Source organism: Ambystoma mexicanum, chromosome 11, assembly GCF_040938575.1.
Source record: "Ambystoma mexicanum isolate Mex_15411 chromosome 11, UKY_AmexF1_1, whole genome shotgun sequence".
NCBI lineage: Eukaryota > Metazoa > Chordata > Amphibia > Caudata > Ambystomatidae > Ambystoma > Ambystoma mexicanum.
Genome location: NC_090934.1, coordinates 1,124,407,964 through 1,124,432,754, shown reverse-complemented (window position 1 = coordinate 1,124,432,754; position 24,791 = coordinate 1,124,407,964). Strand labels below are relative to the sequence as shown.

The window sequence follows — 24,791 nt, the reverse complement described above, 5'->3', positions numbered from 1 at the left end:
ATTTTCTCTATTCTGGTAATTTGTCAAGATGCTGTCTTCATCGTGCCATTTTTATTTTCCGTCTTAAACATTTTTTCTAAGTGATTAATTATGACACATTACCTTTTATCAGTTGAAGAAAATTGTGATGATGATAAACACAATGGTTTATATTAATAGATTTTGAATGGTCTTTACAAACTGATTTTTCCTTTTTCAATCTAGCTCCGCTTTTGCAGCTGACCGACATAGGAAAAGAAAGCTTTCAGAAAATGTGCCTCTAAATAGCAAGTTGTTGAAAATAAATGTAAGTAAAAGAAACGTTTCTTAAGCTTGCATGATAACTCTTTGGCTCTCCCTTGATCATTGCCGCATGGGTTCTCTCGTCATCACTATTTCCAATTACTTGTCTACCATTTGTGGCCCAAAATAAAGAATGAGCAAAGTTTATCCCACTTACTAGTATGTTTATATTGTCTGTTCAACTAGAGCTTCCTGTTTGCGCCATCATTGCAGAAAGAGGTGCCGTTTTATTTATTTTTCCTCATTTGTTAGCCTTGCACTTGGTTCTTTCTCATGAATGGATGCACATGTCTTCTTCCTTAGTTTGCGGCCCGAAAATGACCCTCATAACCATCAGCCGGCAAATGCTTACCTCGATGGGCCAGAAGCCTACCGATTTACTGATTCAGCTGGACCTCTCTGCACTGATCGATTCCTTAGACAACCAGAATAGTCTTCTTTCTGGTCTTGGGATATCCAGCAGGATCAGAAGGAATTACTGGCAATCATTCCAGTCCTCCTTCACAAATTGGTACCTTCCTCTCTGCAACAACCAGTGCCTCCCTACAGTGTCACCCAAGGTTCTTCTCCATCTCGGATATTTTCATTGTCTATGTGTATCCACTCACAGGATTCTTGATACCTGTAGCAGACGCATGCAAATGACACTGACAACAGCCAGACTATTACACACTCTGTGATCATTCAAGCAATGGATTGTTTCACTAATGTCCAGCACTAGATGGGTTTAAACATGTTCAGTCTTCATACCTCCTTGTGTAAAAAGGATTTTCCTAACCCTTGCATAGAGTTCAGGGATACCAATCCAGACCTTAGTTGTAGGGCATCTCTGTATAATGCCTGGCTGTCCAGGGGGTAAACATGGAAGATCTGTCATAGATATGGAGAGTGGTGGAAAAGGAGGTATAATGTAGCATGTAACAGCACACAAAGGATTTTCTATGCAATGTTATGAAAACGTACTTTTATAAAAGCTTTGTATGCTATACTTTACTAAAATAAGTAACTTTATGGGCCAGGAGGATAGCTCAGGTGCAAGCTGTTTCTCTTGGGAGCATGACAATGCATAGCAACACAGGTTCGAATCCCCGGGCTCACACTCAGAAACGAGTCCCTGGTATTAAGCATGTTATAAAAGAACAATTATAATAGAGAGGAGCCCTTGGCAGAAGTCGTTAATGTACACACATTTTATTTAAGGCGCAGTTTGTAGAGTCTCCAGTTCAGGTTTTTAGAACTGAGTAGAACTCAGTTTTAACAGTGGGATAAATCCGCTGTAGCTATAGTAAAAAGGGCCTGTCAAACTGAAGGCACTCGGCATAAATCAGTTGTGCTCAGGTGGCACCAAATGCTTTCCTGTGTGCCCAATATTGCATTATGCTACTCATTTCAGCAGTGACATTAGTTTATGCAGAAAATGAGCTATCAAAGTTATGATATGATTGGCTATTTACAAAGTTTGCAAACTAATGAAGTTGCATGGTATTCAGGCAATGACTCCCTGCCAAAGAGGACAGAGGAAGGACCCGGGACAAATTTCACTGGACCCAGTATAGATGAGTTGGATGCCATTTTGAAACGGCTATTTCTGTTGGTGAGATTACTGCCTCAGTGAAGATGATTCAGTGAAGGCCCATAGATGCAGGTAGAATGCTGTTGGTGCATTTGTAAGTCTTGCACATTACCTACTGCTGGTGCTTTGCAGGACAGTGGGTAACCTGGATGTGCCCGCTGAGTCAAGGAAAGGGAGTATAGGTGTGATTTCTTTTAAGTCCTGAAACGGGAATTGCAATGCGCAGGTTGCAGCAGGACATCGCCAGAAGAGTGTGAAATGCAGAAGCAGAGCCTTCGTTTATAAAGATCTTAGAGGCTGGAAGTAAGCAGATACATCCTCCAGCACTGCACCATTCAACCTTTTGGTACTCACCTAATCAAGAGTGGTCACCACATGCAAACACACAGGATGTGGATTCTGGAGTGAATTCCATGCATCAATCAGGGGTCAAAATTAAGATTTCATGTGCAGGAACTAAAACTCTATCTGGTGTCACAGCATAGGGAGGAGCTAACCATGGGGAAACCAGGAGCAACTGCATAGCATGCCACAAATCTACTTCCACAGGGGATGCAAACATTCACTTGTCCATTGCATATGATCCATTATGCTTTAAATGTCTTCTAGATTAATCTAAGGCTTTTTTATACACATTTCCAAATACACAAACTTAATGTTAGGTAGTTATGATTCGATGACACCGGTGGCCTACAGAGCCAACAGTAGTTGATGGTAGCTGTTGTTGTTAAAGTAACCAGGCTCTCCTAGGCTAGAAGCAAGAGCTTAATGCTCCCAGCTATTTCAAATTTGTATCCATTGCTCCAACATCTGACGTTTTTGGGTCATGTTTGTTCTGTGCTTCCAATGCTTCTCAGGAAAACCATCAGCAAATATGCCACACACTTGTACATTTATCTTACCAGGTAAACGCAGCATGATTGTGGAGTCTGTAAAGGCATCATGAAGTACAACAAAGACAACAGAGTGAAGATTCAAAACAAAGTAATTTATTAACTCAAATGTCAGAAAACTAAGGAAAGTCTGAGTCAAAGAGTTCAACTTAAGTCTGTCTGTGTCCAAAACCTATGCTTGCCCTCACAATTAAAGCTAAACAATGTGTAGGGATGTCAATAATCAAAGAAATATTGATCAGCATAAAGTTCTGGGTTTCTTCCAACTCTTAGCTTTTGTTTCAGCTCCCCTTGCCCAAGTTCAAGAAAGTTCCACAAATGTGGCAGAATTTCCCCTCGCCCACTCCGGGTAATACAGTTCCACACCTTCCTTGTGGTTCCCTTACCGAAGTTTCAAGCAGCACAATTCAAAGGAAAAATGTTCTTGAGGCTTCTTCTCGAGACAACAAGTATAACTTCTCAGGGCTCCCTTCCCCAAGACTACAGCTCCGCCAAGTATACTGCTTTCAGTCTTTAAAACAAAAAAAGATTTAACACAACGTAAGGTCAGCTTGACCATGTTCCTGAATTGCGACATCCATTCACTGGCACTGCCCCTTCTTGGTTTATTCCACAATGTTTCTTGGTTCTCACAGGGCTCACTGGTCTAGACGCAGTTGTCAGACAACATGGTCCACCCATCACTGGTCACGCAACCATGATCTCTTTGTTGGCCTCTTGGCTTTGTGGACAATATTCACACTTCTCTGGCTTCTCGTTAGCCTCCTGACTCTACCAAAGTATGTTACACACCTCCTAGCAGTCTTTGGCCTTGCAGCACTGTGTTTATCTATAAATTTCACTTTGTGATGGTCTTACTCCTGTCCCACCTTTAACTGGCACTCTTTCACACTGCTGCCCTTTTCTTATGTGTTGTTGTCATATGGGCACTTTCCCTTTAGCTGTCTTTGATAACTTGCTTTTCCCAAAAAGCTGCACTTTGTTTTATGTTCAACAAGCTTAATTGGGAGATTTGTTTAGTTCAGTATTCACCAGATATTCAATGTGCCCAGTTTCAAGTTTCGTTCAATTTGGTGTTTAACAAATGCTCAATTTCAAGTTCCCATTTGGTTCGGTATTCAATATGCATTTAGCACGTTTATTTTCACCCGCTACGAAGGCCCTGGCTACCGAGTGCCTCTCCCGACACTCATGTGTTCAACGTGGTTCCGCGGTGGCTTCTGCTGCGTCTCCCAGCCTCACTGGGTGGCAAGCCAGCTGATGTGAGCCCTGTTTGCACTTCAGGGCTTGTCTTCGCCTTGCTCGTTGCCCTGCTGCCTCCTTTTGGACACGGACTGCGTCACGCTCGCTCCCGTAGCCATAGCTGCTGGTTTCTTCGCCACCAAGGCTCCTTCCCCTGCAACAGCCTAACTGCTCGACTCGCCTTAGGATGGGCAAGCTGTCTGGGCTCTGTACCGGCTTCCTGGCTCCTCCACAGGTCCCACCACGGCTGCCTCCTCTGAACAAGGTTCCCCTGCCGGTCTCCTTCCCACAGGCCTCTCTGTTTATCTTCTTGCTGCCAATTTTGTCTCACTTTATACACCTGCAACTTTTTTACAGGTTACAGGTGTATTTTTCCAAATGGATTTGCCTAACCATGATTAAGGGGACATGCCTGACCTTCACTACACTTTTCAGGCATCTTCCTCATCCCAGTACTAAAATTGTGGCATGGTCTAGTTTTCTTTACGGTCTCCTTTTCCTCATCCCAGTACTGTCAAGTGTCCCATGTGGGGAAATGAGGCTAGATAGCTTAAAATGGCCCATAAAGGTCGGGGAGGGTTAGCTTGATCATAAATGGGAAAAGGAGATATGTCTTGCCTGAGGGCACCCTACTCCAAATCCCGGACCCTACATCCAGGTGGTCCTCCCTTGCTTCTACGCCCCCAGGGTCAGGATTCCAAAGTGATGGCCTTTCCCTGGCCTCTTGTGCAGAGGATCCGAGGGTAGTAGGAGTGAGAATACCCTCGGGTTTGTCACAAGTCTGACTGGACTTGGAGTGGAAGTTCTCCCAGGAATTGTATTGGCACAATGGATCAGGCATGTATTTTTGAGCATATATCGATCCATCCAAAAAACAATTTCCAGTGTACTGTACCTTCGATTTTCTCACACGAAACTCACCATCTTGTGTTAACCTTATCCGTTGATCTATCGTCCTAAAAGTGCCCTTGTGGCAGTAAATCATATCACCCGCCCCTCAAACTGACATAACTAGACACTTACACCCCTTATCACAATGCCAGTGCACGTCTCATTTGAATGTCCTCTGTGTGAAATCTATGGACGTGTCTCCATGGAAATGTCAAGACGCCTCTTTCCTCTAAGTATGAACAAACCCTTTCTGATACAACAACATTGGAGTTTCTTCTTCCTTTGTGTCATTCCATTTAAATCTGTACCGCCTGACTTCTTTTTCCTCTGTTCAACCATCAACCAAGTATGACGTAATGAGAACAGGTATGATATGGCATTTATAACACGCCTATACACAAGTGTTTTAAGGTGCGACAAGGGAGGGAAAACAAGAGGGAGGACAGAGACAGCGATCCTACTAGGCCAAATGACATTGGGATTGCGCTAGTGCAGGAGGTAAGGAGAGGGGACAGTGCAGTACATAGGATAACAGTAAGATGAATAAGGGCAATAAATAAAAGGGCACCGAGCTAGTGGCAAGTGCAAGGGTAAGTGCTGACATCAGGTGTCAAGTGCTAGTAGGGGCTGTAGGGATACAGAACAGTCCCTGAGTGCAAAGGTTGCCAGGGGGGCAGTGCAGGTGTGCAACTGGCGGGGAGGGGACCCGGGCCTGAGATCAGTGGGTATCCCGGTAACCAGTTCAGTTACAGATTCAGCCAGGCGATCAGCAGGTGAGAGGAGGAGAGAAGGCAGAAGCAAAGAGGAAGATCTTGAGATGCTTCCGGAACCGGAGATGGTTCTTATCAAGGTTCAGAGAGTCAGGGAGGCCCCAGCAGAAGAAAGAGATATACCACCAACTTGCTGTCTGGAGAAGCCACTGACCCTGAAGGAGCTGGAGGTGGGTGAGCCAAGAGCTCGAGAGGGAAGATATTTAGGAAGAGAGAGTTGAAGGTATTGAGGTCCCAGGCCCCAGAAGACCTTGTGGACAATTCAGAGGGTTTTGAACTTGATCCTCACCGCCACTGGGAGCCAGTGCAGAGTTTTCAGTCATGGAGAGATGCGATCCCTGTACTTGAGGCCAAGGACAAGTCTTGCAGTCCTGTTTTGGATGAGTTACAGAGGGCAGAGAGTAAAGGCAGGCAGATTTCCAAAGAGGCTGTTGAAGTAGTCCAGCCTAGAGAGAACCAGAGCTCTGGAGACAGTGAGCTTCTGGGCGAAGGAGAGGAAATGGAGAATACCTCTGAGGAGGTGCAGCTGGTAGTGTGGTACATGCACTACCTCAAATGAATCAACTCTGTAAGCGCTTTCGATTTAAAAAATGTTTTATATAATGTACAAATGTCTTTACCAAACCATATTAACATTTGATGTTTACACAGCTTCTTTTTTACATGTGCCAATGCGAAATAATAAAATGTGGGCCTACTCCTCTTGTCTTTGCACTATGGGTTTTTGTAAAATGTCGGTTTCTTGTCATCATTTTCTTTAACATTGCATTTTAAACTAAAACCTCATTGCATTACTTTTGACCAAATTAGAAATGTTTTACTTTTCCTCCCACTGTTGATTTTATACTTCAATACTCGAGAATTATGGCAACAATTCAGTCCTACCTAAACAATCCTTTGTATACGGAAGAGGAAAAGCTTGAGGGAGCTTGAAGGCGAAAAGATGGACAATCTACTGTAAGTCATGACGATCAATCACAGGATCCTGTCCCTATTAGCATGGAAGACTTTTCCAGTTGGTGTACCTGCCTTCAGTGTGAGCTAAGGCACCCTTCGGCTGAGAACTGCTGTTGCAGAGAAAACTCTGGGTGCTTGGCTTACAAAGCAAAAGAAGAGCCTCTGTCGCTATGCTGCATGACTTCAGTGCAGCTTGCCTTACAAGATCCGTCTTGAGAATGATGTCCTGATGCACGAACTTGGAGCAACAGTTTGCCCTTGTTCTCCAAGTAATGAGTACATTTTGTGTTCATACGTTTTATTTGTGACAACATTGAACTGTAGCCGTTTATGTTGTTCACCTACTAAATTTTGAGTGCAGTGGTTCACTGATGATAAAAACGTCCATACATCTGAAACAAGTAATAGTTCTTACTTCAAGCCAAGCTAGTCAACATTGTATTTAACGATTTAGCATTAAAATGTAATTGACTTAAGATTACAAAAATATATTTACCTATGCTCCTATCTTTTATTTTTCAAAAGTGCGTACACATTTCTATATCGCCCTTACTTGCAAAAAATGCTACTGTCGGTACTTGACTCACAAAGGTACTTTTTTGAAACATACCAATGACTTGTATTTTAGATGATAGTCCAAACAAGATAAATGCAAATTTTGGATTCATTCAACAAAACATTGTCTGTATTCGTTCCACCGCTGGTATAGGCTTATGGCCTATTAAGCCTTCACATGGTGGATTCATGGAAGACTGGGATTCCGCATTCAACGAATAATATCTCCCTGTGTTGTTCAAGAAATTCATGAATTCCCAAGTCACTCCGGACACTACACAGAAAATATACATACATTACCTGAACCACAGCAGTATAATTTGTAGTTTGTATTTACCATCAACCTTTTCTAAAAAAAAAAAAAAAAAATAGCCTTTTACTAAAATATTAAATTTTCTATAAAAAATATGTATAACATAATTTAGCATTGGATTATTTCAATTTACTATGCGTTTCATTATGTTTATAGTTTTCGTTTCAAATCTGTTTACAACAACATACATCAAGGCACATACACTGCAGAGAAAATAAAAAATAACCTGTACTTGCATTAAAAGGGTAATTGCAAATTATTTTCTTAATTTATTCACATGTTACCTTTTGTCTTTGTGTACTCTATATTAGAATATTCTATTTCTGAATAAACAACTGTTTCAATAATAGTTAACAATGATTACACTTTTACTGTCATAGTAAATTAGGTCAATGTGGTAATATGATGAGTAAATACAGGTAATTTCTAAATCACCAACACCTCCATGCATAATTCAAAAATATATGCCAACCAGCTACATCAAAAAAGTTTATTGTTCCTGCCATCAATAATTGTTAAATAGACAGAATGATATATCATGATGTAACTAAAGAGTTATCCCTGATCAATGCACTAATTTATTCTAAGTTTTAAGGTTTTATTTTTGGGCAAGCAGGTTCAACAGTGTAAGTTAATGTCCAGCTCAACGTGTTCTAGCGTCTATTGTCAATTGTTCGCCTAAGACTTGTCTTCTCCATACTCTCCCTTTAGAAGGCCACGTCCATGATGTGAACATAACTCTGTGCCCTTTTGTGCTCACTTCATAAACCTCCATCGATGGCAGTTGTCACTGTTACCGTGTGTTCGCAGAGGCTGCGTGGATGAGAATGCATAAGGTGCTGAATACCATGTATAAGTGAAAGGAGTCTTGCCTCTACAGAGCGATGTCCACTGCATACCTATTGTCTACATACTACCCTTTGAAGTCCCTGCAGTCCTCATATGTATGTGACCATTCACGAGACCCTGTGCTCGTTCACTCTTCATCTTTATACACCCACCCCCTTAACAAAGGCAGTAATCCCATGAGAGCATGCGCTCGCAGTAGTTGGTTGTGGGTGCCCACATTCTTTGAAATGTTATGTCACCAGACCCTCACCACCATCAGTCTTTAAACATACCCAAATGTGGCTGTGGTAATGATAGTACTTCACGCTCCTAAACAAATAAAACACATTTTGGGGCAGTCAGTTCACACAACAAATTCACATACAACCCACTTTTCTAAGTGGTGTGTCGAGGCACCAGACTTAAACGCTGCAGTATGTAGTTACCTGCACCTAGGAGAGGTAAAGTCCAAAACCATGGAAATTCGAATGTTAAACAAAGGAAAAGAACATACCAACCCTCTTATACCTGCAACCCTATTCATCACGGCCACCCCACATAAGGTTATGCATTCATATGACACAGGTATGCTCCCAATCTGAAAGTAGTGCAATGAAGATTACATCTGACGAAAGGGGGGAAGTTAGTGTTTCACCAATACTAAGCTGCATCCATAAAAGCAGGGAGAATGGATGTAGAGAGATCAATTGTGGTAGTAGTAGCGGCAGCAGGAGAAATGAAGGAGGCGTAGCAGCGCCAAACGGAAAGAAAGACCTTTTCTTTAATCCCAGCGGCAGTGTGTCAGGCAAACGCAAATGGCTGCAAACGAAAAGGAGAGGGAAGCAAAGCATCAATGTGCAAGACTTTGCTGCCTGGTGTATCCAGCAACAACAAGCTGCACGGGAGTCCATCTCCAGCAGAGGTGCCGATGGACGACTTGGGGAGCGGCTGGAAGACCCCAGGAAGCAGGATCAAGAGGTAGGTTGCGTGCAACGTAAGGGCATGGTAAATATATGCTGGGAAGGTATATCAACTGGTATATACGGAAACTATGGTTGGATCACGGTGAAGCCTCCCGGTAGTTGCACGAGGCAGTGAGACTGCTAATAACTAAAGCAGTCCTACGCAGGCGAGTAAACTCAAGCTGGTTAAACTCCACAGAAAGGAAGAAGATGCTGTTCCATAGTAATTTAGTAAATTTATAATCAAAGACACAGGGCCTCATTACACGGTATGCAGTAAGGGTGTACCAGTACCGGTAAGGGCACCGGTAAACCCTTACTGCCTTACTACGAGGTCCCTTTGCCGGACCCGACCGCAACTGCTGGTTTTACCAGCCGTTAAGGAACGGGCCCGCAAAGGGACCTTCGTGCTAATTACAGTACCGCAATTTGCGGTACCGTAATTACCTCCTTCCCCATTCCCATTGAGCCCTATGGGGGCAAAAATGGGAATGGGGGAAGTGCCTTGGTGAATGGGGAATTACCGGCCCCGCTCACCTTGGAGTATGCCGATAATTCCGCCATCCATCAAGGCGGACACGGTAAAATACCGGCGGCAACCATGGCGCTAATAGCGCCAGGGTTACCGCATACCGTGTAATGAGGCCCACAGTCTGTTCTTAATAATAGACTTGTTAGAGCTCCTCAGTGATCTTACTCATCCCAGTCAGCTTTGAAGAAACAAAGCTGACAACCTATGGCAGAAGTAGGCACCAAATAGAGAAGGAACCAAAAGGGGATACTAATGAAATTATTAGTAGCAAAGGAAAGTCCAAGGAAGAGTATTTTCCCCTTGGCATTATTGAAGTGTTTCTCAGTTGGAAGAAGGTTACTTCGTTAGAAGTTAAGATGAACTTCAGTGAAACGAGGAAAGGTCCAAGGAAGAGGATTGTTCAATTGGCATTTTTGGATAGGCTTATCCTGGAAAAGGGGGCCTATCACCTTAGAAATGTAGGTTAACTCAAAAATAACTTCTGTGAGGTGTGAACTATAAAGAAAGGCTGCAGACAACTAGTCTGAAGACATTTTAATTGTCCCTTGGGTACATTGTTAAATCATTGATAGTATGAGGGTCAGGACAGGTTCTTGGACACTTAGGAAATGACTATTCATTTTGGACTTCCTGACTGGGTTATTAGTTTCATTTGAGGCAGGGAAACACATCTTTGTGGTAGGTAAAGGTGGGCGTTTGTCAAAACCCAGAAATGTGTTGAAAATACTCCTTTTTGAAATGTCATCTTGTGTCCAAACTGTTCTTCTGGTGCCTCACAGCATTTATGAGCTCCTTCAAACCTAGCAAGAAATCCTCTCTGCCGTCTACTACGGATATCATCGAACCACTTCTTATCCTCATTACTGAATCGCCTCTTTGAATTTGTCCTATTACAGGTAATAGAACGTTTGTCTATTACAGTGTTCTGGTTTTCAACTTGGTACTTTTATAGTGGTTTTTTTACTCAATTTCCATCCAGTTTTTGCGTTCATGTATCTCAATGACTTCATCATCAACCTTTCTAAATATTATCTCTTGATTTACCAAATCACATGACAATGTGTTTTAGGTTTGTTTTTATCTTTTGATCATCCCTCTTTTCTTTCAGTGGCTCCAAGGATGATCATTGTACCAGTAATACGTTTCTTCGTGTGACAGACCATTGACTTTAAAGTACTTTGTTTGTGTGTCCATGTTACAGGGCAGTTGCCAAACTGTACAGCACTTTGGTGTTGAAGATTTTTGTTGGTTGAATTAATCACTGCCATACATTATTAATTTAATTTTCTAATCATTTTTGCCTTCATTTATTGTTTTGGTGTGCCCTAATATCAGCCATGTCAAGACTCTGGTGACAGTTATGCATATTTTCCCAAAGGATCTGTCGTTGATAAGAACATAGTTGTTCAATATCCGAGAATGGCGGCCGAGCCAAGGATTTATGACACATTGTATGCTATTTGAACTGAGTACAGTTGATGCATTTTAATTGAATCGGAGTAATGGTGGTACCACCTAGAACTGAATATATTTACCATTTTAGAATTGTCGGAGCACAGTGTATTATCGCGATTGTGTATATAACCATGAAACTTATTTATATAAAGACTGTGTTTGAACTAATAAAGTGTGTGGACATTCCTTTGTGGGTGCTTGGACTACACTGTACTTAAGAACCTGCCCGCATCACCTCCTGAGAGCTAAGCCTTGATTGCTCGACCACAATACCAATGATAGAGAATCATGGCTGGGGTACTCTGTGCCTCTCCTCTGCCATATAGAAAGCAGGAGTACAGACACCCCCTCCGGTCTTTACAGGTGCCTTTTTGTAACCCCTTAATATTGGGTTCCTTCAGAATCTGCTGGGCAAGAGGTTCCATTATTAAAGTGAACAATAGAGGTGAGAGAGGGCACCCCTGCCTGGTCCCACAGGTCAGTGATATGGGCGCTGTTCGTCTTTGGTTAACCCGCAGGGAGATTTTCTGCGAGCGATAGTTGGCCAGGACCATTTCACAGAAGAGTGGGCCGAATTGGAAAGCATCAAGGGTGCGTTGCATGAAGGACCAATCCACTTTGTCAAACGCCTTGGATGCGTCCAGGACTAATAGTGCTGTTTTATGGTGGTCTGAGGTTGCTATTTCCACTAGATTTACTGATTATGCAATATTATCCCCTGTTGATCTGCCTAGTATGAAGCCAGTTTGGTACGGGTTGATTATTTTGGGGAAGGACTGCAGCCAAACGGTTCGCTAGGACTTTAGAGTATATTTTGGCGTCTATATTTAGTAAGGAGATGGGTCTATAAGAAGTGCACTGTCTGGGATATTTTCCTGGTTTTAGTAGGCTGGTCGTGGGCTCTTGCATTGTTGGGGTGACCGAGCCTGACCAGCCAAAAGAGTTAAAAAGGGCCGTAAGGTGGGGAGGGGGGCGCTGTTCCGCAACAAGATGGGGGAAGAGTGGGCCGAAGAGTGGGGGAAGAGTGGAGCTCCTCTCCGGCGTGTTATCCTTTTAAAATTATATCCTCTATCTGCCTTCATCCGCGCTACCAGACCAGTAGATTCGACCATTGCACCTATCCTGCACCCACCGGGAGAAACAACGGGTGAAATCGGACCCGGCGTGCCCAGATACAGACTGGGTGGCGGACAGGAGGCCCCGGGCCGCTCCTCAGCTCCGGAGTAACCAACGCGAGTGCTGCGGCTCTGGGTGGAGCGTGGGCCCCGCTGTGGGCGGGTCCGGCCCCGCGGGCGGAACGGACTCCCTGTACCCGGACTGCCTCGAATGCTACCCGATAGGAAACAACATTCGCTCATCGAGGACGGTGTCATTTCTGGTAGGAGAAGTGCCTTGCGTGAGACCTGGGCTACATGCGCCCTGCCCCGTCCTCCCACCCCGGCGCTGGAGACACCCGGATTCTCCTGTACGGCCCTGGGCGGTCCTGGTCGGGTGGAATCCCTATTGCTGGTATCGAACGCCGTCATAAAGAAGGGGGGGAACGAAAAGTAAATGTGCCGTCCCAGACACTAACCCTGTGGCCGGCTGTGAACGCGACCGCGTGATGCAGGTGGTACGGGCCTGCTATGGACGGGGCCCGCGGGCAGACGAGGGAAGCGGAGTGGGACACTGTGAACAGCCCCGTCACAATCACACTAACTGGAAGGAAGAGAGATCGACACTCTCCCCCGAACCACGGAAGCCGAATGAACTCGACCCTCCCACCGTGGTTGGCACAGGCGCCTGATTTAGGAAACAGGTCGCCATGTGGCAGCCAATGGGGGGGAAGAGGGGTTAGGGAGAGGTTGTGGATTGGGAGGGGAAGTTAGGAACACCGGAAAGAGGGTAAGGAAACTCCTAATGTGGATGGGACTGGGGAAACACCAGGAAAAACCCTACTCTATCTCACATAGAATGAACAGAAATATCACCTGCACTATTAACATGTACCTGATTCCTGAAGAGCACACCTTAGTACGTGTACTGTATCGTGCTCTGACCTATCATTCTCTTACAACACATAAGCAAGCAATATGACCAAACATAAGGGAAAGCTTCCCAAAATGATTAGACAATACACATGGCCCTTTGGGCAGCGTTAGCAACATACAACATAAATGCATTTCCTTTAGTTCCTGGCACTAGTGAAATGTCGTTGTCCATATGCAGTACTTCCTGCATTAACCCAACACAAGATTGGCAAAGTTCTTGTAACATACGAGTAACAAACACACTTTGGTTTTTCACACTGATTGAATTCAAAGAGATTAGGGCGTTACTTATCTCAGGTCTGGGGAGCCCGCGGGACTTCCCAGACAAATAATGAAACAGCGTATTGCCCCCACGAGTACTTATCTTGAGTCTGGGGAGCCCCGTGGGACTTCCCAGACGAAGAACAGCAAGCGTTGTCTCTGCCGGCTACTCAGCGCCCCTCCTGCTCCTACCGCACCGTGAACGCGTGCGTTCAAGCGTTTCTCCCCTGCATCTCGGTTCGTCGCACGCGGACGCCTTCCTCCTGTTGCCGAACGCGGCCGCCTGCCTCCTGCTCCAAATCAACAATAAGCCACACCTGCCCACTGCCGTTGCCTGCCTTTATGCTGCCTTGATTCTTGATGCAGTACATCTGGCAAGGCGCGCACGGGCCAAACTACAAAATGACACAAAGGATGCTGGGAACTGTAGTTTCCTTGTCCTTCCAGCACATAATGTCTCAATAGGCGTATTTTAGCACTCCACGCCTGTGCCAACCCTGATTCCTGACAAGCCCTGCTTGGCGACTGCGCGTGGGCCCCCGAAGGGAAGCTCCTGTTGAATTAAACGCAGTCCACACCTCGCCCCGCGCACTGTACCCTCCTCAGACCCTGGGTCGACAGCACCTTTGTATCACATCACGGCTTCGAGATTAACTACTACATCAGGCCCATTCACAATCCGAGGCAAACCATCCCCCAGTGGCCATCTACGATCCTCACTACAACGGATATTAACAAGTGGACACCCGTGTGATGCCTGGGAAAAACGCGCTCAAAGGCAGGAAGACCGGGCCGATGGATTCTTTCACGAACTCACAAGCACTAGCAGAGGCCTCGGGCCCATCGACAACATCTGACCTCCCTGCTACGGAGGACTCCAAGTTTGACCATCTTTTGACGAAGGTCCAGAACGGATTCCTGACGATAAATGTCAAACTGGATGATATTGTCTCCACGATAGGCTCCCTCAAAGCCAGGGTAGATAAGGAAAGTGCCAGAATCACTGATGCCGAAAACAGAATAAGTGCAAACGAAGACTCAACCCACCAAAACACTCATGACATTGCTGTCTTGAAAAGCGAAATGAATAAACTCTGTGATAAGTGTGCTGATTTGGAGTCGAGGTCGAGAAGGAACAATATACGCATTGTCGGCTTAGCAGAATCCTTTTGCAAAGGCCCAATGGAGACCCAAATCGAAGCCCTTTTGAGGACCCTCCTAGGCGCTGATTCCTTTTCTCCACAATTCTTGGTCGAACAAGCATATCGCACCCTGGCCCCACCACCCAAACCGGGGGGCCCCCCCTGAACGATAGTGGCAAAGCTTCTAAATTACAGAGACAGAGACGCGGTTCTGAGGCTGGCAAGGGAAAAGGGCCCTTTGAGACACGGCAACGACAACATACACATATATCCGGACTTCTCTGCGAGAGTCCAAACCCAGAGACGTTCCTATGAATCCATCAAACGGCAGCAGCAGGTGAGACAGGTTCCATATGCGCTATTGTTTCTAGCAAAGCTACGGATATAACACAGTGGACGTGCGCACTTTGATTCTCCGGCAGCTGCATTGGCCTACGTGGAATCTGCTATTCCCCTACCTCCTGGTAGGAACGAACCTGATCAAAATCTCCTTCAGCAGCTGGTATAGTAATCAACATGGCATACTGTCCGACCGCAGCAATGAACCACCTTCTACCTCCAACGAATCGTTCATTCTCGTTTCACCAAAGACAGGCAGAACTGTTCTTTTATTTGTGCTTCTTTGATTGTTGGAGAATAATAAGACAGTCGGATGAGATGTGCTCGGCTACGAAAGCGGTGTTGCAGCACTCGCCCCCCTCCACGAGTGAAACCACAGGGTTTTAAATGGGGTTCATCATCAAGTTGGGCCAGATGGTGTGGGTGGGGGTGGGAACCGGGAATTTGGGTCTGTTTAATCGGCCAGAGGTATGGTCGTTCAAGTCGAAAGCCCCAGTTGGGCAAGTTCCAAAGCAGTTTACGGTTGTGTTTAATGTTAAAAATGCAGTCACAAAGTCATGCGCTGATCCACCCAAATTGCCATCCCGTTCTCCCAAGATTGTCTTTAATCTATCGACATGGCACAGAAACCCCATACTTCCAGCGGGTTGACACTTGAGCTGCTAACTTGGAACATCCGGGGTCTGAATAATAGAGCAAAATCCAGTAAAGTGGGGGCATACATCAACAGGCACCGCCCGCACGTAGTAATGCTTCAGGAGACCCATGCTCTGCGAGAGACTAACAAGAAGATCTTGAAACAATGGGGTAACAATATGTATTATACTGAATACTCGTCGCAGAGCAGGGGTGTCCTCACATTAATGCATCCATCGCTGGGGTTCGGCCCCGAAAAAAGTAAAACTGACCCGTTGGGTAGATATGTAGTGGTATGGGGCACGGTGGCGGGGGAGAGATTGGTACTCGTCAACTCCTACGGTCCAAATTCGGACGACCCCGAATTTTATGCCCATCTCCTCACCGAAATCGACACAACAACTGACACATGGGTGCTGTGGAGTGGAGACTTTAATACTATCCTAGATGTGCTATTGGACAGGTCCTCCAGTCGACAAAAGTCACTCACCAGATCCGCTAACACATCCATCATGCCCTACAGGACAGGGCGCTGACCGATGCCTGGAGAGGGGTTCACCCTACAGACCGTCAATACACTTTCTATTTGTCAGCCCATGACTCTGAATCCAGGATAGACTACTGGTTCATTTCCGTTCTCCTGCTGAGCTCTGTGGTGAGCTGTGAAATTCTCCCCCGTACGCTCTCTGACCATTCCCCAGTTACGCTTGAGATATCGCTTCAGAATATTAAACGACCGTCCCCGCGCTGGAGAATGCCTCCAAATATCCTAAAGGACCACAAAGTGGTTGAATCACTGCAAACTGAGATGGAGGAACCCTTCAGCTGAACACTGGGTCGGTGGGGGAAATGGGCTACGGTGTGGGAAACATTTAAGGTTTGGGTGAGGGGTAATCTTATGTCAAAAACCACTGGCCTCCTGAAAAGTGTCAAATCCAACCTTTAATAAGACCGAAACACACCTGAAAACTCTGGAAAACGATTATAGTGTAACACACGACAAGAACATATTGGCTGATATCAATGCACTCCTTAGATTTAATGAGCTAGCAATCCAAGAACTACAATACATGTCCACTCCGACTAGGGCCCGTAGATACGGTGAAGGAAATAGAGCAGGACACCACTTGGCACGTATATTACAAAACGACAGTGTCATGCCCCCATCGCTAGCATCATGACAGACAACGGTGATCCCGTACACACAGAGGAAGAAATCAATGCCGAATTTGCTAAATATTACACAAACCTATACGCAAATCATGATACACGGAGTCTTGTAGACATTGCAACATACTTGAACGAGATAGACCACCCTAGCCTCACACCTGAGGACAACTTTGTCCTTGAACAGGAAATAACCAAGGAGGAAATCGCTGAGGCAATTAAATCACTGGCAGCTGGAAAAACCCCAGGCCCTGATGCCTTCATGGCATCTCGGGTGTTAGCTGGTGAGGTGTGCTCTGTGGGATCCTGGAAATAAGTTTGGATTGCTTTGGCAATGGCATCCCTCAGTGCCATGTCGTTCAGGATCGGGTTGTACAGGCTCCGAGGTCTGGGAGAGGGTCTCAGGTTATAGGCCGGGGAGGTCAGCATGACTGGGGCGTGGTCTGATAAGTCTCGGTTTAGGATCACCATCAACAACGGCAAGCAGTTGTGGCGATGTCAGGAGTAAGTCTATTCATGAGGAGGTCTAATGCACATGTGAGAAGGAGAAATCCCTTTCGCCCTGGAGTAGTACCCTCCAGAAGTCCACCAGACCCAATAACCTGAAAAGGTGAAGGAGCCTTGTGGCCGTCTTGTAGTCCCTTGGTTGAGATTTGTCCATCAGGGGGTTTGGACCTCATTGAAGTCTCCCCCAATGATCACTTGGCCCTTGATGAAGGGGCGAAGCTTAGCTTCTAGCTCTGTTTAGAAAGACTCCCTTTCTTTATTGGGTGCTTAGACTGAAATCGGAGTATATAATTGCCCAAAGATCATACCTTTGATTCCTGCGTAGTGTTCTTCCGGCAGTAGAGCGTCTCCAGCGCCTTAAATGGGATACTTTTTGCCAATAGGATTGCTGTGCCACCTCTCTTTGAGCCACTTACTCCAGGAATTGGAGTGGGAAATTTCTGCTTCGGAGGCAGGGGGTGTCCTGCAGGAAGATCACAGAGCCCCTCAAGTCCTGCAGGCGCTTAAGCGTGGATTTGCGCATTGTGGGTGCATTTAGGCACTTCAAATTGAGCAAGATAAAGTACAGTTTCTGATGGGGTTGTGGTTCCATGGGGGAGTCCTGTTCTGCCAAAGGTGGGGGCTTTAGCCGGTTCAGGTTTAGCTGCCATCAAGATCTCTTGCTGTTGTGGGTCCCACTGTGCAACCAGGTTTTTAACTTTTGCTTCATACTATGAAGCAGCAACAAAAAAGCGGCAGTCAACATCCAACTCACTGCCCTGCCAGTAACCATAACATCAAACTTAGTTTGGGGTGTTTACCCCGTGGGCTTTTGGGCACCATAGAGCTTTTAGGCCAGACATAGGCTGTGTGAAGCCCAGTTTTGAAAGCTTTCTGATTTCACCCGGAAGTGCCCTGCAAGTGCTGTTGGGCTGTTCGGCGGTGCGGCGAGTGCGAGGGGCCACTGAATTTAATCTACTTGTGAGTAATATTGTGTCTTGTTAAACCAATGTGGTATAATTACTAACAATATACTTGGACATGGACCTTTGTTATTATGGGTTGAGTATGTTATTCTATCTAATGGTTAAAGGGAAACTGTGTTAGGCTGACTTACGATAACTTCTCACACTAGTCTCCCTCTTGCCCTCTGGAGCGAATAACGTGCATTTCCACTTACGTACACCTCAGAATGGTGAATGGGTTACGCAGTGGATGGAAACTAATAGATCCATAAACCACACTACATCCTAATCTCAGGTTCTGTCTGATCCTTAATATCTTCACCAACCCCCTCCTCACCTGATGCCTTTAAGGTAGAGGTATCGGCTGTATCTGTGTCCACGGAGTCGTCCGAAGATAGCTCTTTCCTTCTCTGTCTCCAATTATCGCTGGGTTTCATGCACGCCCTTTTCCCCTGTTTGAAGTGATGGGAGTGAGCTACACCGGAGGCCACTTCGCCAGAGATGCAGCTTGCCTAGCAGCAGGGACCCCGGGGAGCCCACCCAAGGCCAGGGAAAAGCTTTGCCGAAAAACCCCTGGCAGATGGCTGAGTGGACTACGAATCCCCGAATGCACCGTGTAGTTGATGAAGTGTTCCGTGATATCTCCGGGAGAAGATCTGAATGCTTGAATTACATGGACAGATGGAAACTCGGAGACTGGAGGTGAAAAGGAAAGGTAGCGTGGCGTGCACCTCACGTAGGGAAGAACAAGCGTGCACAGGGAAGAAGGGGAATACAAGAGGTAGGGTAATTAGAAGGCACAAGGAGTACAAGCCGTCTGAGAACGGCAGAAGCAAAGGGTATGCCGTTTGGGCGCGGCAAAAGAGTACACACACACAGGAGCGCTGGATTACCTTCCGTAGCACTGGAAGTTGCAACGCGAATGAGTTAGTCGCTTCCTGGAATATAAAGGCCGAAATGACTTCAGTGCGCAAGGCACTCCTGGGAAAATTAGTCCTTCCTCTATTGCTCATGGTGACATGGCCGGCAAGCATCAAACATCTAGACCGCGTACAGCGTTCTCAGGGAGTAGTCCTTCCTCTATTTCCTCCATAATCTCCATGGTAGGCGAGCCGTGAGTTTCCATGGTAGGCGAGTCGTGACACCTAATCCTGATAGTGAGGACTTATCTTCACCTACTAGGATTTACCTGTATTATCAGTTACCATGCTAACAGATGTGGGTGAGGTAATGGGTGGTACTGTAACTAACCCACCACTAGATCAGAAACCAAGGATCTTAGAAGAAATGGGTATTACTCCTAAATTCAATGTTACTGCTATGATTAATTATGCTAAGAGTGATACTGATGCTGCTCTACCAAATATAAAATTTAAGCTAAAAGACTTGAATAATAGTAATCAAACTGATACCCCGCGAATAGATTAATTGCATGCTGATAATTGTATATATAGTATTACTAACATATAATATAAAGATGAAACTATCGATTGCTCAATGATGGGCCCTACAATTGAAGCTGAATTGAGTAAGCGTGTTCGACTCTCTTGGCCCATCCACGCCAGTAAATCAGAAAATGGTCGGGAGAGAAGATGTATTCATGATGAGCAATCATGCTCTAAAAAAGGTCAACACAGCATCTAAAATAGATCCTGGAGTCATAGGTGGTGAAAAGGCAAAATTGACATGGGAAATTGACCTTGATGCAAATAAGTCTCAGTAAACCTATGGTGAGCTCTCCAAATGTAAAAAGCGCTCAAACTGCACTTAATGATAGACTGATTGTCATTCAAGAATTTCAGTCTAGTTTGAATGACAGAGATAAGGAAGCCTCTAGTAATGAAGCACGCTCGGAGAGCATTACTCTTGATGTCCCATCATTAAGTCCAGATTTCCCTGTACTTTCAAGAATCCTGGATCTGTTTGCACAGGGGCCATGAGCGTTCTCATTATGAGATTGGAATTATGAGGGCAGCGATTGGCGAACTCACAAATGAAACCAATAGAATTGAAGGCCTTCTATTCACATGTGATGCTGTGGCTGCTCTTTCTGAAAGGCAAACTAAAAGGAAGGATATGATTGACAGTTCTATCCAATTTGATATCTTTGGCGTGCCTATGCCGAAAAAGCGCTCTTTCGCAAGTGTATTGACCCCTATAGTATGTAAAACGGTCCACACACAGACAGATGTAAAGGTGGATGAATTGCTTAAGGTATTGACTTCTGTCCAAAAAATTGAACGTCACTTGGATAAATTGAAAATGGATACATGCCTGGTACAGTCTCTGGTTATGGCCCCTAGCCCTGTGGTCGAGTCTAGTGGTAAGCCAGAAGGTCCAAATAGTCCCTCTCCATTGACTGACTTGATTGATCTCTCTGAGGAATGTACTATCATGGGACAATCTAAATTATCAGATCAAACAGAATGTGAACCGTTATCTCAACCCAAAGTAGTCTTAACCCGTAAAGAAAAAAGGCTTGCTGGGAGGGCACAAAAAAGGAGAGCTAAAGCAAATGCCCTGGCAAAGAAACAGGTGAGGACAGCGCTAACGGCTCAATCGAATGCAATGATTGCCACCTTTGAGAATGAGGTGGTTATTGTCCTATCCCAGTTGGATGATGAATCCAGGGTACTATTGGACCTAAATCCACCCCACCAAAATCAAGATAAAAAAAAACTGAATAAAGTAGAGATAAAAAAGAATGTGAGCGTGAATGCTACTGAAAAAAGAAACCGAGGTAAGAATGAATGTAAAACTATATCACCAATAAAGCCCCAACTTTCCAGGTACCATGAAGGAGGGGGTGGGGGGGTTGCAGATGTCTTTCTCCCAGTTCTAGCCCATAAATCGCAAGCAAACAACATCTAATAAAGGAAAAATAAAAGAAAACAAACGAATAGCTAGTAAATCAGAGCCAAGGGGCAGGGAGGTAGCCAATAAAGTGACCTCTGGTGAGCCATGGATGTTGGGGGTTTTGGGTCGGGATCCGTTATGATCCAGAGTCTAAGCATCCTGTGAAGGATTTGCCTGCCAATAATGGTGCAAGAACACCACCGACAAAAGTTGAGATACCGAAAGAAAACGATACTAAGATCCCAATGGGAATGGTTACACCTGCTGAGGCTGGAGCGACAAGTGGTATAATTATACAAAAAGATGAAACCCATGAGTTTGACCTAAATCAAGACCAGCCTTTTATATTGGGATGGGAAAGTGATCCAAACATTAATGCAAAACTAAATCTGAATCGCTCTTCCTTGTTAAAAGCCTTCCATACAATACCTTGTCAAGAACAATATATTCAGAAGACATCGATTGGGTAGGACTAGCTAACAAACACAAATGACATGTGGATTCTACTCCCGGTTAATTATGAAATTGATCTGGGAGCAGAAAGAGAATTTTGAGTATGTTGGATTGACCCCCCCATTCCTTATGCATTCTGAACTAGAGGCCAAAACCTTTTTGGAAAAACCAATTGCTCCCCCTATAATTGTAAATCAGAATACGGAGCATGCTCAGTTACCACATATCAACGAAGATTTTGTTAAACAGATAATAGCCATGGCTACTGCACTTTCTGGATATAATAACTTACTCCCAGTGGTGCCCGCGATGATGTTGGTAGCGCCACCTTAGCCCTGTACAGCATGAAATACTGTTTGTATGTCTGTCGTGGAACAGCTGTGGGCTGGAAAATTTCAATCGATGGTGGGGTACCATTGATGGAAACGCCCATCCTGTTATCCTACTTCAAGAAACCATGCATGTAATACATTTTACTGTGGAAGGATTCGAATGCCACTCGCAACCTGCCACCAGAGGGGAAAAGGGTAGACCCTCGGGGCAGGGGGCGGGGGGCTAGAAATTATTGTTAATAATGCCTGTAAATGTATCACAAAATGTATTTACAAGGATGCAAATATAATAGCTATCGAACTAACCTCTGAATTACTATGTGACAATCCTTTACTTATTATGTGCATTTATTGGAATAGGAGTACAACTACGTTGAGCGAAATCACTGATATTTTGGATACTATCTTAGACGGTGCATTCACGCGACACGCCCAGGTAGGAGTGGCAGTGGGGGCGGTTTTAATTCCTCCTGTCTGTTTCATAAAATGGGTTCTGGGCGACAATCCCTAACTTCTTCTAGTTCTGTAAAGAACGGTGAAAGAATGGGTGGACTTCTTCCTCTATTGGTATATTCAAGTAATTCCCATTGGAGAGAAGGACTCCACTCATACATGGTCAAGAGGAGGACTGCACTCGCACATTGACCATTTTTTTAAATCCTCGACACTTTATAATTTATCTGATACCATCGACATAAAGAAGTTGGGATTTGGCGACCATCATGCAATCTCTATAAAACTGAAATTAGATGGCTGGGGTTTAATTCCTAGTCAGATTTTGAAATTGGTAGAAAATTATCGGGTAGGCCTATCGGTCAGATGGAATCCTTCAATCTGCCATCAGTTAACTTGTCGAAATTAAAGTCGACCCAGAAATGAATATAATCCTGTCAGCTCTCCATCTTGATCTGGTACGATTAGACACAATAATTTCTAAGAGGATTCACTGTCACTTACTTGAAATGGTAAAGCATAGAAAACCTGCCTTTGATAAAAAAAAAAACATACACCTATCTTTAATTTAGACATTTTTAGATTAAAAAAGCTCAAACTATAAGGTGCAACAACTTTCTAAGTTATCACTTGAACCGCTTAATTATTATTTGTTAAAGAATATTCTTTCGAATTATAAAACTGTGGTGAATAGTTTAAGAGCAAAACTGATAACCAGAATATGATGTACCATATCCTTAAAAGTGAAACACGTAAAATCTGGTCAATCCTAAGGTTGATAAATGGTTCAAAAGAGGGACAAAAGGAAAATGGTATATCAGCTAATCAGTGGGTCAATTATATGAAGTCTAAATATGACCTACCCGACCAATGTCTAAATAATACTAGAATTGATCACCAAAAGGCCATGCTGACTCGTTCTCCCTGGGGCCTAGAAGATATATCAAGGTCAATTATGAAATTAAACCCATCAAGGGCTGCGGGACCAGATGGTATCCCCGCATGCTTATTTAGATCTGATACCCATCTATGGGCAATGATTCTGAAACATAAATTTGATGCAATATTTCGCTCACAATCCATACCTACATCATGGTGTTCAGCAGTTATTATTCCTATCTATAAAAAAGGTCCCATCGACGACCCTGCAAACTTCAGACCTATTGCCCTAACAGATGCATCCTCGAAGGTGTTTTGTCAGTTAATCCTTGAACTCCCAAGAATACATGAAAAAGAATGCCGTTCTCTCTAAATTTCAGACAGGCTTTAGACGTCAAATGGGTTACTCTCTCAATGCTACCTTGGTAGCACATATACAATGGAACACCAAACATAACCATATGGGAGCTGTCTATATGGCAGCTCTTGATTTGAGTTCGGCGTTTGATACTGTGCTAAGAGAACTATTGTGGGTTAAGATGCAGGCGATGGGTTTCCCAGAACATCTGCTAGCGCTCATTAGCCTGCTGCATTCTCGCACCATTTATAGAGTGCGTTTAAACGAGGAAGGTGTGCTTACTGACCCTATTCCTTCTAAAATTGGGCTGAAACAGGGCTTTACGCTGGCAGCGGTGTTGTTCAATTTGTATATTTGTGACGTGGAGGAATGCTGGGTGAAGGAAACTATCCAATTAAAATCGGCCGTACTAAACTAAATTATATTGGTTTTGCAGATGACCTCCTTATTTTTGATAAAACCCCATTTGGGCTGCAGAATAATATCAATGCATTTGTTATGCCACAGTCCATAATTTAAGGGTTAATCAGCCCAAATCACAAGATCTCATATTAACAGATGGGGGAAAAAAGGGATGCTCCTATAAATGGATGATGGGTGGTATACAAATTGAAATAGCACAAGAAATCAAATATTTGGGGTATCCTCTATCGGACTCTTTTTCAAAGGCTTGGTGGAAAGAAAAAATCCAAGCCAAAATCAAACCTTTAGTCTCTCAAATGAGACTAATAATGGCGAAATACTGTGGATTCTCACTTCTGCCTATCCTTCAATTCTTCCTCCTAAAAGTTGAGCCATCTATTCTTTACATCCTAGATATGTGTATATACGAGGTGGATGATAAATTAGATACCTTACAAGGAGGAATCTGGAAAAGCGTACTTGGGTTACCTGCCTCCGTTCCGAACGACATAGTTCGTCATGAATTGGGTCTTTTACCACTTTCTGCCAAATGGAATTGGCAACTACTTAATAACTATGCAAAAAATCTTGATCCACCCTGTAACTCACTCTACGAAGATTTGAATGAACAGCTTGAACAGCTTAATATAGGTTGTGTGAAATCATTAACAAGCTATGCTGAAAGAATGAAAGATCTAATGGTATTGATGGGAATCTCGAAGGAAGATCTTGCAATGGGTCTACCTAGTTGTAAATCAAAACTGCACCTATATTATTGG

General features: G+C 44.4%; 1 protein-coding gene across 6 annotated transcripts in view; it reads left to right on the top strand.

Moving 5' to 3' along the window:
• The window catches only part of USP3 (ubiquitin specific peptidase 3), a 1,719,287-nt gene that overhangs the window by 730,172 nt on the left and 964,324 nt on the right, over positions 1-24,791 (top strand). For all 6 annotated transcript variants that reach the window (XM_069624462.1, XM_069624461.1, XM_069624459.1 and 3 more), the window contains one exon: positions 205-286. In XM_069624462.1, coding sequence (XP_069480563.1) covers positions 205-286 — 82 coding nt within the window. The remainder of the gene's footprint in view (positions 1-204; positions 287-24,791) is intronic.